This window comes from Microcebus murinus, chromosome 3 (assembly GCF_040939455.1).
Source record: "Microcebus murinus isolate Inina chromosome 3, M.murinus_Inina_mat1.0, whole genome shotgun sequence".
NCBI classification, from domain to species: Eukaryota; Metazoa; Chordata; class Mammalia; order Primates; family Cheirogaleidae; genus Microcebus; species Microcebus murinus.
In genome coordinates this window covers 23555228-23570255 of record NC_134106.1, presented here as the reverse complement: position 1 = coordinate 23570255, position 15028 = coordinate 23555228, and the positions used below count along the sequence as shown (strand labels likewise).

General features: G+C 45.7%; 1 protein-coding gene across 1 annotated transcript in view; it reads left to right on the top strand.

Annotated features, from left to right (window-relative positions):
- ALK (ALK receptor tyrosine kinase) overlaps positions 1-15028 on the top strand; it is a 646976-nt gene that overhangs the window by 544930 nt on the left and 87018 nt on the right. Inside the window, exon 9 of the mRNA XM_012788333.2 lies at positions 11422-11591. Coding sequence (XP_012643787.2) covers positions 11422-11591 — 170 coding nt within the window. The remainder of the gene's footprint in view (positions 1-11421; positions 11592-15028) is intronic.

The following is a 15028-nucleotide window of genomic DNA, read 5'->3' as shown; positions in this document are numbered from 1 at the left end:
CACTTGGCCACATGGGGCCAGGGCCAGGAAGTCACTCAGACCTTGGTGAAATCCCACCACTTTCCAGCCAGGAGACCTCGAGCAAATCTCACTCTTCTCAGCTTCAGTGTCCTTTGTAGGACTTTCAGAAGAAACAAGAGAGACAGGCATGAAAAGTCCCAGCCTGGATCTAGACATAATTAACTAATGGCTCATGTGATTTCTGTTGCTACTATTGCTATCAGACTTTTGTGATGATTCCAAGATCAAAGCTAGGACCTGCCCCATCCAAAAAGCCTGAATCTAGAGAGTTTGGGCTCTACTCTGGCCCAGGTAGCCTGGCAGTAGCAGGGATGGGGGTGGTGCCCAGCTCAGTAACTGGGGGTCTGAGGAAGCTATTTTTTAATAGCGGGGAGGGGGGCCTTGTTGCCTTTCCACCAGCCTCACCAGTGTCAGCATGGGGCACCCTCCTCCAATCCACCAGAAGTTCCTTTGCCCTGGCAGCAGACACCCACACAGGACAATAAGCTGTCATATCACCCCAGCCCCTCAAAGGGGGTGACATTGACAAAGGCTCAGGAGGGGAGCCTGGATCATGCACATCTGGCCAGCAACACAGCAGTGTCCTCAAGATGTAAGAGCATCTCCACTTTCCCCAGGATAGGGGTAGGGAGTCCTGGGGAAGGGACAGCTGCCATGAATGAGGTGACCCAAGGCAGGAAGGGAGTCTGGCAAAACAGCCCAGAGCAGAACATCGTGAGCCTGGCTTATCTTTTACAAACCTCTTTTTTTAACTTAAATACCAATTCTATATGTTATTCCCTGGCATGCGTGTTCTTCTAGACACAAAAATATGACTCCTTATTTAATACTGAGTGACTAATGCTCCAGAAGATACACTCTGGTTACCCTGTGGCTTGGGGCACCCCAGGAAGATCTGAGGGGCACATGTGCCCCCAGTTTAAGAAGCCCAGAGGAAGAGCTCCAGCCCTCACTACCTTCTCCTGAAGCCCCAGGCCTCCCACCTTCCAGATGTCCGTCTGTGCCCCCAGTCACAATTAGGCCCACAGATGTTCATTTTGAAGAGTACCTGCTTTGCTCCGGTAGCTCCTAAAACCAGCTCCAACTATGGCTGCCCCCCCATGAGTTACCCTGACCCTGACACCGTGTCTGAAACCTCAGGAGGGTCTTAGCTATGGCGGCTGCTGACACCCCCAGTGATGGAGACAATAATCTCAGCCATTAGCCTGGGCCTCCGAGTGTGCCCGTTTGCATGGGGTTGGGGAAGGGGGAGGAGGCTACAGCCAGCCCCGAGGCATTTTCCAAATGGCTTTTTCCAAAGACTTGCCGCTGGAGTAAGAGATTTGGGCCCCCCTTGCAGTTTCAAATGACAACCATCCTGCACACCTATAATAAGAATCCGTGATGTCAAAGATCACAGAGCCGCCCTACCTCCCCGCAGCTGCCCTGTGAGTGAACAAAATCTCCCCATTCTCCAGATGGACACCTCAGCCACCATGGCAAGAAACTTGACTGGCCAGGATGGGCTCACAGATACCTAGCGGGAGGGTCACACTGAGGTTCACGGTCAGGTGCTGAACCCTCAAGTACCTGCCGTGTGAGCATGCGGGAGACAGACCACAAGAATCTGGAAGCTCTTTGGGGTGTTTATTCAACAGAAAAACTACACAAACTTTTAGGTCATTTATGTATCACTCAGATGCATTCCATTAAAAAGCAAGCTAATATTCTTAATGAGAGCCCACAAACACCCTAGCTCTTTGCAACCTGGGAAAAAGAAACCTCTCCCTAGTCTGGGACTGGCACAAGGGACCCTTAGTACCTGTAAAGCCAGCTAAGAATGTATTTTTAAAATATTGATCCCCCAGCATAAGGCTGGCACTATGCTAAGCATTTCACCTGCATTGTCTCATTATCAAACCGACTTGCGAGGATTTGTTACGCCATTGATTGATGCAGAAACTGGGGCTTAGAGAGCTTAAGTGACTTGCCCAAGGTCACCCTGCAGAGCCACCATTCAAGCCAGGTCTGTCCAACTCCAAAGTCAAATCTGTAAACACTCTAAGGTCACGGGACTTGAGTTAGATCGCCATGAGTTAGATCATGGGACTTGAGTCTAAATCCCAGCTCTGCCCCACTTAGAAGCCATATGACCTCCAGCAAGTCACTTCTCCTAATTAGGGATAAAAATATCGGTTTACTTGCTGTGTGAGGTTGTGACCGGGATCAGATGAAAATGTGAGAACTCTCTGCAGTCTCTACGCTACTTTATGAACAACAGCAATTATTATTATTATTCCTCTTCTTACTTCACTCAGTCATGAGGAAGTCGCTGCTACATCAGCTCAGACATTGTGTGTGTTCTTATTTCTCCTCTCAATTAGCAACACGTGGACAAGTTGGGAGCATTATTATACACAGTGCTGGCATTTGCCCCAGCAGGACATGCCCAGTAAACCCATTTCATCAATAATTAATTAATTAATTAAGGCAGCTCCTCAACTGCAGGCGTAACCCTGGTCCAGTACAGGAGTGAACAAGACAACTCTTTGTTGAGTCTCAAGGTCCCAACAAATGAAGTCCTACTGAGATTTCCGAGCCAAAATAGTTGTCACTTCAGCACCTAGAACCAGGAGGCTGCTGGAGCCCAGCATTCTGTCACCACTCAGTGTGACGTGGTTGGCTCTGCCAGGGTACATGCTAATGGGCTACAGTAATCAACAGCAATTGTAACTGCAGGCAGACATAATTAATTTAATGCCTTTGAGCCATAGGAAATTAATACCTCTCCTGCTGCATGATGAAACCGAGGCATGTGAGGCAGGACTGTCGAGGCCCAGGCATGTGAATAAGATCTTCCTTGGCACCGACTTGGGTCCCATTCACAAGCCATATGTTCATCACAGACCCTCCTGGCTCCCACCGCTGAGCGTTCTAACACACCCGTGCAGCCCATTTACGGGGGACACCTGTGTGGAGCACAGACTCTCCAGCTGTGTCCCCGAGGGCCCTGGGCCTCCATAGACTCTCCTGTGCCTCGAGTCCATGGTCTTTCCCGTGGCGTCCATGGCGGTTGTGGGAGTTTCATTGCATTGTCAGCCCTGTCTCCCAGCAATAGGATTAAAACACTATTCCTCAGGGTCCTTGCCATTGCACGCAGAGAAACTGAGGAACGGAGGAGGCTCTTTGCCCAAGATCACACCATTACAATGTAACTCAAGAAAGAGTCATCTTTTTCTTCTCACAAGGCTCGAAAGATAATTCTCTAGGAAACCTGAAAGATAAAAACCTGGATGAAAATTTTTAATACAACATTTTTCATTCTGTCCTATTCTGTTTTTTGTGAGCTGTTTATCTCTAACATGGTGTTCCCTGCCTGCTCTTTCCAACACAGGAGAAAGGAACTAATATTTATCAAATGTCTTTGCTAAGCTGAGCACTGGGCTCATAGAATCCTATTAAAGCCATGCAATAAATCTCTAAGGAGAGTACAATTTGTGCCATTTTACAGATGAAGGCACTGAGGCTCTGAGATAATATGCAATAAATAAAAAACAGACCACACCTTCCGATGCCAGAGCCCACGCTCTGTCCACAGAGCTCAGCCGCCCCCTTCCTCAGAAGCCCCCAACCCTCGGTCTCCTTCACAAAGCCCACAGGTCACCCCTGAAAGGGGTAAAAACACATCAGCATCCTCCCTCACTACCTTTTTATATATATAATTTGTTGTTTTTTCTGATTATAAAAATACTCTATATTCATTGTAGCATATGAGAAAAATACAGTAAAGTATGAAGAAGAAAATTGAAATTGCCTCAAATTCCACACAATAGATATTGGAACATTTACTTCCAGACCGATAGCTATAGATTCAAGCTTCACTATAAAGGGTAAAGGGCTAATACAAATTTGGTTTCATATCATATAAGTGCTTTGTGTCTTCTTTCTTTACTTAATATTATATTTTCCTATATCAATATTATTCTTCATAAACATGCTTTTAATAAAAGCTCTAAACCCTAAATTAATTTTATCGTTTTTGTGCTAGTTACCAAAAGTTCGATGTTCATTGTAAAAAATCTGGAAAAGAAATAAAAGACCAAAGAAGGAAAAAAAAAATATGTATAACTCCATAACCTTACCAGCCAGGAATTCCAGGGTTATTGTTTTTATGTATAACTTGCATGTTTTCTTGCCATGCTTTTACAAAGGGGACATATGGATGTCCCTGGCTGGGTATTCCCTGGCTTCGATGTGATCCCTCAGAAAGAAAGAGACATGAAGTAGTGTTTTCAAGAGGGATCCTGGTCTTTTAAGCCTCCTACACCACAGGAATCCAGCATCTATAAGCCTCCATAATTGCAAGTACTTGCCTGCATCACATTTTATTTCCTTGTTATCCAAAATCTGCATCTGGCCAGCTTCTTGCTGCATTGGGTTGATTTTTCATTAGGCTATTTATAGCTAGAGAATTGGTGTTCATTCTTTTTAGGTGAATTAGAAGATGGTGAACAAAAACACTGGATTTTTCAGTGAGTCAATATTCTCAGTTAAAGTTAATAGGACTTACTTTGAAACCAGGGAACTCTTAAAATTATGGGTTTAAGCTCAAAATCACAACCCTGCAACACTTTAGATGGGGGAGAAGTTTTAGCCTCCATTCAGAGATCACTTGGATGTCCCTGATGACAATTCCAATCCTGATCATCTGGTCTGGGTGACCCCCAGTGTGGGGAGTACCGAAGGAGGACCCCCAACCTTCAAGCAAGTTTGTCTTTGAGCATCTCTGTCAAAACATGTTTCCTTCTGTTAAAGTAAATTACACACTAGAGCATCCGTCCTCAGTTTTCTCTCTACTACCAGCATTCATGCAGCCCTTCAGAAATCTGGAGAAAGATTAACCTCCCCCCCACACCGTATTTCCTATATTTGGGGTGTTGCATGCAGAATGGACATTATTTGATACCGTCAAGTCTCTTTGGTCCCATTTCAGCCTAAATTCCATTATGGTATTTTTAAATAGGTTGAAGGGATTGTCTGAAGCTGCCACGAGGTGTGCACAGCAAGCTCTGGGCAGATTCTAGACATGAAATCGTCGTAATTACCTCTAGGGGAGGAACGGGCGGGGAGAGGAATAATAGCATCAGGCCTGGCCACAGTGCTGCTCCTGCTTTACATACAGGACTTTAATTAATAAAATGACAAACACTGGTACCACGTAATTGGAAAGTCTGTCAGGTCCCGCCAAGAGGCAAGGAAAGTCCTGGTAAAAGGGCTGGCTGGATCCAGAAGTTGTAATTGCTGGTGGCGGCTCCTGGTGTTGTCTGTTTTCACTTGTCTCATTTTCTGTCTGCATAGAAAAGAGTTTATTAGTCAAAGCTACCATTTATAACCTGTATCTACTAAGATGTTTCTAAAGGAATCAAAAATTGTTTTGCTACAGGCTCCAACAAGCATTATTTCCCATAAATATAATTTAGGATTTGAATAAGATTTACTGTATTTGTGTGAATACGCACGCACACACACACGCACACACACACAACTGTTCATTGTCTAGCAGGGACAATGGTTGTCAATGGCTTAAAATCCACTATCTCCCTAATTCCTCCAATGCAAAAGTATTTTTCTAAGATGAGATCTTGCTCAAATATAAATTCTGATTCAGGAGAGCTGGCATGAGGCCTGAGAACCTGCATTTCTAATAAGCTCCCAGGTGATGACAACACTTCAGATCCACATACCACACTTTGAGCAAGAAGGGTCTAGAAAACCTTCACCATGTGCCCTCAAAACTTTAAGGATTACCATAATCGATTGCAAATGTGTAGCACCACAGTTACACTACAAGAGCGCAGGACATAGTGTGGACTCCAGGTCTGTAGCCTCTGGGCTTAGTGCCCAGGATGACTAACTCAACCTCTCCTAGCCTAACACCTGCATGAAGGGGCGTTGTGAGTATGAAATGAGACAGCTTATGTACAAGTGCCTAGCACAGCTTTACAGCCTTCAATAAATAGTCAATTAACAAAATGACTTCATATCCTGTAGACCACCTAGACAAAAATAGGTCTTACAGTTGAATTCCAAGAGTGTTTTTTGCCCACTCTGGGCACAAGAACATTGAGCGAAGATCAAGCTGGGTATGCTTCACTTGGGTATCCACATAAAATGATATTAGAGGGGCTCTTTAACCTGGGACTGTGTAAGGGGAACAGAAATCTTTGCGAGGGACTTGAGCCTGCAATCTGCTCTAGGAGCCATGACAGTGAGGGCTCTATACCCCCAGACACAAGTAATTAACAAGGGACACTCAGTGAGAACTGACATCATCCTCCAGATATTCTAATTAAGAAACTGGCAAGACCCTTACCCTGCAGGTCCAAGAGGATAGTTCTGGCTCCATTTACATCCTGAGGTCACTGCTGCTCATCCTCAGCCCAGGGGTCTCTCCCTCTCAGGGTTGTTCTCAGTCTTTGCCTAGAGGTGATGGGATGGCCCCCAAAAGGCCCTCTGCTGAGGGCTGCAAGCCCTCCTCTCCCCCCGACAGGAAAATCACTCCTACACCTGACAGTGGTGGGCACATTTCCAACCTTTTCTAAGTTATTAAGAATTGCCTCTTACTCAAAGTCCAAGATGAAAATGGACCCCTCACTGAGAGGACCAGGCACTAAGTAGCCCCAGCTCCCCAGTGGCCTCCACCCAGGCTGCACTTTAGAATCACCCGGAGAGATGTTAAAACCTGCTAATGCCCAGCACCTGCCCGAGGCTACGGAAATAAGAATCTCTGGGGCGGAGCTCAGACATGGGCAGTTTGGAAAGCGCTCCAGGAGATTCTAATTTGCACCCCAGGCTGAAACCACTGCTTTCACCATATGACATTCATTCACAATGTCACAGGGGTTCTGCTTCCACATTGTTAATCTCAGGCTTCATAACCACCTTCTAAGGCAGGCAAGGAAGGTATGGTCATTATCACACGTTTGTCTGGAACAAAACAGGGGCTCAGATAAGATCAATGGTTGATGTAAGGTGACAAGGTTAATACACTTTAACCATGAAGCACAAGCTCCAAGTCATGCCCCAGTCACTAGGCAAGAAAACAAGGATGGTTTGACAGGCCACTGGAAAGGAATGCAAAGGGAAGTTGCTTCCAGTGAGTTCTAGAATGGTAGTGGGGTGAGCCCAGGGACTGGGGTTCCCGAAGCTGCTCTAACTCAGATTCTGGTTCAGTAGTTCTGGGTCAGGCCAGAGAATCTGCATTTCTAACAAGTTCCTGGGTAGTACAGATGACACCAGTCTGAGGACCACACTCTGAGTACCAAACCACCCGTCTCTTAGAGGCAAAATCTGGAAGTAGGCAAGAGATATAAGCGTAGGTGAGAAGTAGGCCCAGGGAAAGGCATAGGTTCAGTTGTATACAAGACGGACTATATCTTGAGGAAGAAGAGCATCTTCCTAGGTATAGCACCTTACTGAATGCTCACTCAGTGGATGAAAAAAAGTAAATGGTAAAAAATACACATTTGCTAGCCTTTCACTGACTACCAGCTCACAATCTTATTCCAAGACTTTTGCATCTGTTTCTAGAAGGAGACATTGTTAACACTCAAACATACTTTGCATACCTTGGCTTGAGTTGTGGCTGTAGATGTGTGTTTCCTGCTATAAACATGGGTAGTACCATGATGAGAAAAAAAGAAGGTGATTTTTTAAGTCTCCTATTTATCCATACCTCTGAATAATTGGGTCAAGTGGCTATCTTGACCTAAGTCTTGACAGTGTGCTCTCCCACATCCTGCTTTGACTGTCTTGTGTGGTATGTCTTGACTGTCACGTGGCTCCAATTGCTCCACCCTTTGCTACACTCAGCACACTTGTAATCATTCATTTAAATTTTAACTTCCCAGCTAGGTGCTGTGCTCCATGAGGGCAGGGAAGATGTGCCTAATTTGCAACACTGAGTAGGTGCAGTAACTATCTGTGAGTGAATAGATGATCATCTCCCTTGAGGACTGATAAAAGAAGGATCCCAGAGGACCTCCTTGGGAGGCCAGGGATGCCACAGCTTTAGCACCATCCCTTGGTGGCCAGCCTAGTTTTCTCTCTTTTGCCCAGCCTGGTTAGCTCAACATATAGTACAGGAGGAAGAGCTAGCAGCCAGCTGGCCTGGGGCCCCAGCATGGACAGGAGAGGGCTGTATCTCACTGGCATGCTCACACACCTGGCAGATTCTGCTTCGGACTGAAAAGTTCCAGGGAGCAGCTGAGAAGTGGGCAGTTTAGAATATAGCCATGTGGCTGGGGAGTGGGAGATCCTCTCCCCTTCCCCGGAACCTGACTCCTACAGTACGGGAAGGGGCGAAAGAGCTTCACAGGATAGAAAGTTGATTTACTGTCCCTAGGAGAGGAGCCTGGTAAAGCTGCAATACATGTATACATTTTTATTCATTCTGACATTGATTGGCGCCCACGACGTGCCCTCACTTGACAGCTACTGTGAACATAAGATGAATAAGACAATCTCTGCCTGGAAGCAACTCGTGGTCTATAGGGGCTGGAGGGCAGGGAGGGAGACAAGGCTACACCCCATGATGGTCTCCATAGCCTTAGTTAGAAGATTTCGGAGGAGGAGGAGGTGGTGGTTGTTTCTGAGATAGATGATAAGAAAAGACTTCCTGAAAAATGCTTCATTTTTTTTAAGTGGACAGAAGGAAAATGGAGGTAGAGGAAGTAAAAGGATAAAAAGCAGAGAAGCAGAAAAACGCCAGGCAGGTGGGAGTCTGGTGACCAGACTTGTGCAGGGCAGTCTGGGAACCTGCGTTTATTGGGCTCCCGTGTGTGGGTTGCTGGGTGAAGACTCTGGCAGGACCCACCACTTATCTGTCACTTTGAGGTAACACAGTTCGTAAGTCACTTCAAAACACAAACACAGGCATATTTAGTAATCAACCTGCCCATCCAGTCAAAATTTAAATCTCACCTTAAAGTCAGGGGTTCCTTCCCTACCCTGCCCAGGGTACCTGGCTCTATTGCAGATGGACAGCCTGAAGCCAGGGGAAGGGTGTGGTCAATGCCCTCTCCAGTTGCCAACCCTCCTTTCTTCCTCTTCTGTAACCTTGCTGACTTCCGACCCCTCAGGGCTAGAAGCACAGGGAGAGAGAGGAGGTAAGGGAGCAAGAACATTCTTACCTAACTGGGACTGGTGGGTGACCTGGCGTTGGTGTGCTCCAGATGTGACAGATGTTTGAGGCTTACCATTGCTCATATGGGGCACTTTTGTGGCTCCTTTGGAGAGCTCCCTTTCTCCCCAGCCCTCCACAATGGCCAGGAATCTTTGCCTTGACTAGGGCGTGTGTACCTCTATCACAGGTGGGCACCTCCTCCTTCCTCCACCCTTGAGAATCTCAAGATACTGGTAGCTTCTTCCTGCTATGGTCTGTTTACCTCCCTCTTGACAAGATCTAAAGTGACCCCGCACGGGCTCCCTCCCACATGGCTCTCCTCTCACCCATGTAGCACACTCATGCGTTTCTGCCCCAGCAAACCCTGGCAGTGGAGGCCATTCATGTCCCTCACCTTGTTCTACCATCATAGCAGCTAACCAGCCCCTAGTTCAAACTCTAGATTTTCCAGACAGGAGATAGACACTAATCCACTGTGCTCCCAAACTGCAGGGGGTAAGCATCAAATGCTCCATATGGTATCATAAAACCCCTCTCTCTTGACTAGGCATGAACAGGGAACCCCCTCCCCATCCTCCTTCTTAGCAGGAGGATGCAGTGGACCTCAGCATATGCCCAAAGCACACTCCAAATACTCTTTCCTAATAGTCAACCACCAACTTTTGTTTTTAAATCCAAAGTATGGGTGAGGGATTAAGAACTGCATAACCCATTTTTATCCACCTCTGTTGAAAGTCCTACATCCTGTGCTCTCACGTTTCCCTTTAAAATGTAGTATCTACTGCCTCAGTGCTTCAGCCAAAATGCCTTTTTAACACATTATTACATTATTTATTTTCTCAGTTAATGGTCACTGTAAAACCCTATAAGGCAGATAGATAGGCACAGGCTGAGAGCTGAAAGAGTTTAGAGTTAGCAGGGTTAGAGTTACAATTGGCACAAGAAAGCCAACTGGGGCCAGAAAAAATAATTAACAGATTCACTCAATTATCCTAGAAGTTCTCAGTGGAGACACATATTTGCTACCCTAGATGTGGGGAAGTGGGAAAGGTGTTAGTGAAGAGACTGTGGTTATAGACCAGGCCTACAGGTCCAAGGTCTCAGAAATAGATCAGTCCCTACAGTCCCCAATGCCCAGGTGTGGCCTTGTTAGTGACGGGTTTGTGTGCAAGCGAGTGGGAAGTCTGGCTGCAGCAGCCCATGGTACTTAACCTCTTTAACTAAATTGTGAGGCAGCCATGAGTCTGGGAGACAAATGAATGGTAACTTACAGAGAAGCAGGTATTCAAACAAGAAGAATCAGAGAAAAAGGGGGTACCATATCTCATGAAAATTCCAGTTTGCCATAGGACATATTTTACCTTTCTTTCTACAATAGCCATTTTTTATTATAGGATCTGAACAAAAATATTTTGAGCAATGACATGATGTAGTTGTCCCAGGTTTTCAATGTTGTTTATAGATGTTTCTATCAAAATGTACAACCTCTATCATTTCAAACACAAAGACCAGAGAACTTGTTTATAGTATGTACTGCCTCTTAACATCACTGTTCTTAAACTTTCTTAGAAAGATTACCAGCTACAATTCCCTTTTAAATGTCTAGGGAGCAATACCTTAGAAACTTTTAGTAAAAACACAATGAAAATACACAATTGTAGCTTCCTTGTGGCAAAGTGGGCATCCTCTTTCTGAAAGACAATGTTATTAAAAGATCCTGATATGTAGATTTGTATTTGACCTTTGCCTGTCAATGGTGACAGGCATCAATTCTAGGGTCTCCAGTTAGCTGACATGTGACATAACACAATTCGAATAAGATTATGAGAGTCTTTAGGGAAGAAATATAAATCTGTGATACCTAAATCACTAGAAGAAACTAAGGGGGGAAAAATCACTTGCCCAAGGTCCCAGAGTGAATTGTGGCCCCAGGGAAGAATCTCTGGCTACTCTCTAGGATGTTAATACCCCGTTGATCTTGATATCACCTCAGGGGAGAATCCTGTGAAATTTAGGATGATAACATTAACCCAAACAAAGCTCTAAAACTGCCCAGCGGCTGTCCCTGCCCAGCTCCTTGAACTTTCTGGAAAGCCACCTTGAGAGTTCTCACTGAGCCCACCTCGGCTGAGTCTCCAGCAAAATCCTTTAGGCTTCAGCAGAGAATTCTAGGAATGGGACCTAAGGTTTCCTTTCAATGATAATACCTCCTTCTCTGGCTCTTCTTTCCCGCACAGCTCCGGATGTCCTGGCTCATCCGTGGAGTCTTGAGGGGAAACGTGTCCTTGTTGCTGGTGGAGAACAAAACCGGGAGGGAACAAAGCAGGCTGGTCTGGCAGGTCGCCGCCAGCGAAGGCTTGAGCCTGTGGCAGTGGACGGTGCTGCCTCTCCTCGACGTGTCTGACAGGTGCGCCTCCCCCCCCACCGCCCCTGCTCCCTTTGCCTCTATCAGCCAAAGTGCAGAGGGGGCCGTTTCTTCCCTCCCTCCCCCAACCTTTGCCCAAGACACACTTGCAGATGTGCACACACACAAACGTGTACACATGCATGCACACGCACTTCCTGTAGGTTACCAGGAGCACAAGATTCTGCAGGGGATGACGGTGCCAATGGGGCTCTCATCTCCCACGTCGCTGGTCTGGCCTGACCTGACCCGCTGCCTCCAGCATCTGTAGGAAGAATAAAATTGAACAGCTCACATTACTCCCAAATAATAGACTTTATATGTATGTAGCATTTTCTCCTATTTGATGGATTTTTGCCTTAATTTCCCATTTGACATTTTATTTTTTCCTTATTAATGACAAAACCTGCAAGGTAGATAAGACAGGTCTAATCACGGTTTCCTACTCCTGTACTTTTACAAGAAGACAAACTGAGAATCAAAGAGGTGAAGTTCCAACCAGTTACAAGCCTGACTCTGGGTCCAGTGTCAGGTCCCGAGGCAGGGTAATGAAGGTGAATGACAGAGGAGCACATCTACCACAGTCCTGGTTACCATTTGGATCCTGTCACTGTGACCTTGAACCAGATGGTTGACTTCTTTGGGCCTCAGTTTCCTTACCTTTAAGTTGAGAGGGTTGGACTAGAAGATGGTTAATTCCATGTGGTTCTGAAATGGAGTAGGAACCGCAGAGGGTTCAGCTGCCACTTCTCTCCCCAGGATGGCACTACCCTGCCACCTGCAGTCAGCATGAAGCAAGCGCAGCACAGCAGCACTCACGTGACACTGCTATGGTGTCTTGAATCCTCCATGGTTGGTGCTGACCTGTTCCAGACTAAAATGGGGGCACAGATGAATGGGTCTGGCGGGGACCTTTTATGAACTAAACATCAAACCCTATAATCCAGAGCGACCTCTGCATTAGTCTCCTAAAACATTCAAATTATCAACCTAGTGGATCCACTTTCAAAACATGAGGGCAAAGGGCTCAAAGCAAGGTGGAGCGTGATGCCAGTTGGCATGCAACTTCTCCACCTGAACCTCCTGTAGCATGCTATTTCCAGGAGCTCATGACAGGATCCGTGCTATCAAAGAAGAAGGCACTGTCCTTGCTCTGAGCACCAGCTACCCACTCCTTCAGCGTGGGTTAAAGATCAAAGCCCATGAGCACTTCAGGGCTCAGTGATCCCAGGACAAATGGATTTAATTAAAGTAGAGGAACTGGGAAGTGTGGGCGCTGCCCACTATAGACTAGTCTTTCGTCTTTTGGGACTGTGGGGGCTGTGTGCAGGGAGTGGAGAACATGAGGGTGATGCAAGAGCCGACCCTCCTGGGAGAGGGAAATTAATTCAGATGAATCAAAGGGGATTTTTTTCTCCTCAATCCAGCAAGGCCTCTCTCTTTCATAGCCACTTCAGGGGATTTAACGCAAGTAAGATGTTGACTCTGTTCACACTCATCCTCTAGAGTTTCATTTGAGGGAGACTTTGTTCTTAGCCTCCCTCCTCCCTGTTAAAGGCTGTTTACCAGACATTTCCAATATTGATACTGAAACCAAACTGCCTAGTGGGGATTCAGAACAAGCAGCTTGGTTTGATAATGCCTCGTGACCTAGCAAGTATGCAATTACAGAAAACAAGACTGCTTCCATTCACAGGGCTCTTGTACACCACTGAAATTCTCTGATGTTGGAAGCTGCCCTCCCAGAGATAGAGATGATGCAGGGAGCCTCAAGACCCAGAGGCAAATGGAACCACAGGAACATGGGACCCAGCAGCTTTCACTTGCTAAAATCAAACTAGATTGTAGATGTGACTGGCCCGTGAAACTAAAGAAACACTTTGAATGAAATAGCATAGGCTTTAGAATTACATAGTCCCAAGTTTAAAAACTGACTCAGCCACTTACAGTTGTGTGACTTCAGTCAATTACTTAACCTCTCTGAGCCTCAGCGTCCTCATCTGTAAAATGAGGATAATAACAGTAAAACCTCACAGGATTGTTATGAGACTAAATAAAATGACTATCAAAAGAATCTATGGATAGTAGGTATTAGTAGGTTTTATTTCCTATATCTTGTATCCTTGTCCCTCAGTTATGTGGCCTCAGTAATAATTTATTAAATAAATAGCACAAATCCCAATCACTGATCTTTCAAGTCAAATTATATTCTATAAAACAGAAATAATACAGCCTTCTCTTAGGTTTGGGGAAGCCAAGCAGTTGGTGAACTTCCTGGCCCACAGTAAATGCTGAGTCAGTAATAACTACTAATAGCAACTATAATAATGGCAATATCTCTCCACCTGATGCCTCAAAAGAGTCTGGCATGGCCAATTTAGCAATAATAAGGAGTCTTGCAACTCTAAAATAAAGGTGGGCTTCTTGTGAACGTGTTGTCATCAGGGCTCTGTTGATTTCTCAAAAGTAGAAGTCACTAATGGGGGAGGGGGGTGCAAGAAGCACACTCTTCCCTCTTTCTTCAGAGAGAGTCAGCTATAGTAGGCCAGGTTGCCAGAAAATGAAAATGGGAGAAAGGAGAAGGTAGAGGAAGAAAATAAATAAGGAAAAGAGAAAAATAAAATGGATAAAGGACCAAAAAAAGCAACACCCTTCCTCCCACCCCTGAGCCCTGAGGTAGATATTAACTCCTGGCACCACCTGCCCACAGCCCATGAAACTTCCTTCGGCAGCCCCTGCTTCAGCTGTTCAGCACCTGCCTCGTGGACAGCTCCCCAACCCTGGCCCTTACAGGAGGCAGGAACTTTATTCCCTATGCTGCACCAAATTGCCTCTGCTCCCAGATTCCCCAACCTCCGCATATTACAGCATTTTTAAAGCTTATTTATTAAAGCTTAGAAGTTAGCCCTAAGGAGCTCCTGGGCTCTAGACACTGGTCCTAGCCCTTAGGCTTTATATAAATAAACTTTTTAAACACAAATCTAACCATTTTCCTGTTTAGGAAATCCTTCCATGGCTTCCTGTTGTTTTAGAATGCCTTTCAAGCCCCTTAGTGAGACCCTTATTTAGGCCCACGTGTGATCTGTCCAACCCTGACTCCACCAGCCCCTCCTTACACCATTCTTCCTCTCTCAATCTGCCCGGTAACTGCACTGAACTTCTTTTCACTCAGTTGCACCACGATAAATTCTTACCTCCAGGCTTTTCTGTCCACCATTCTCTCCACCTTAATGCGCTTCTTTTACCTTCCATCTCCCTAAATACCACTCTTCCTTCACTTTTTAAAAAATTCTCCCCAGACCCCTAAACTATATATATACCTACAATATAGTCTCATGGCTTTTGAAACATCCCTATAATAACTTGCCACTCTTTATTGTCTGTTTTTTAATATCGAAATATACACACCAACAAGGCAGGGATTATGTCTGTCTTATATC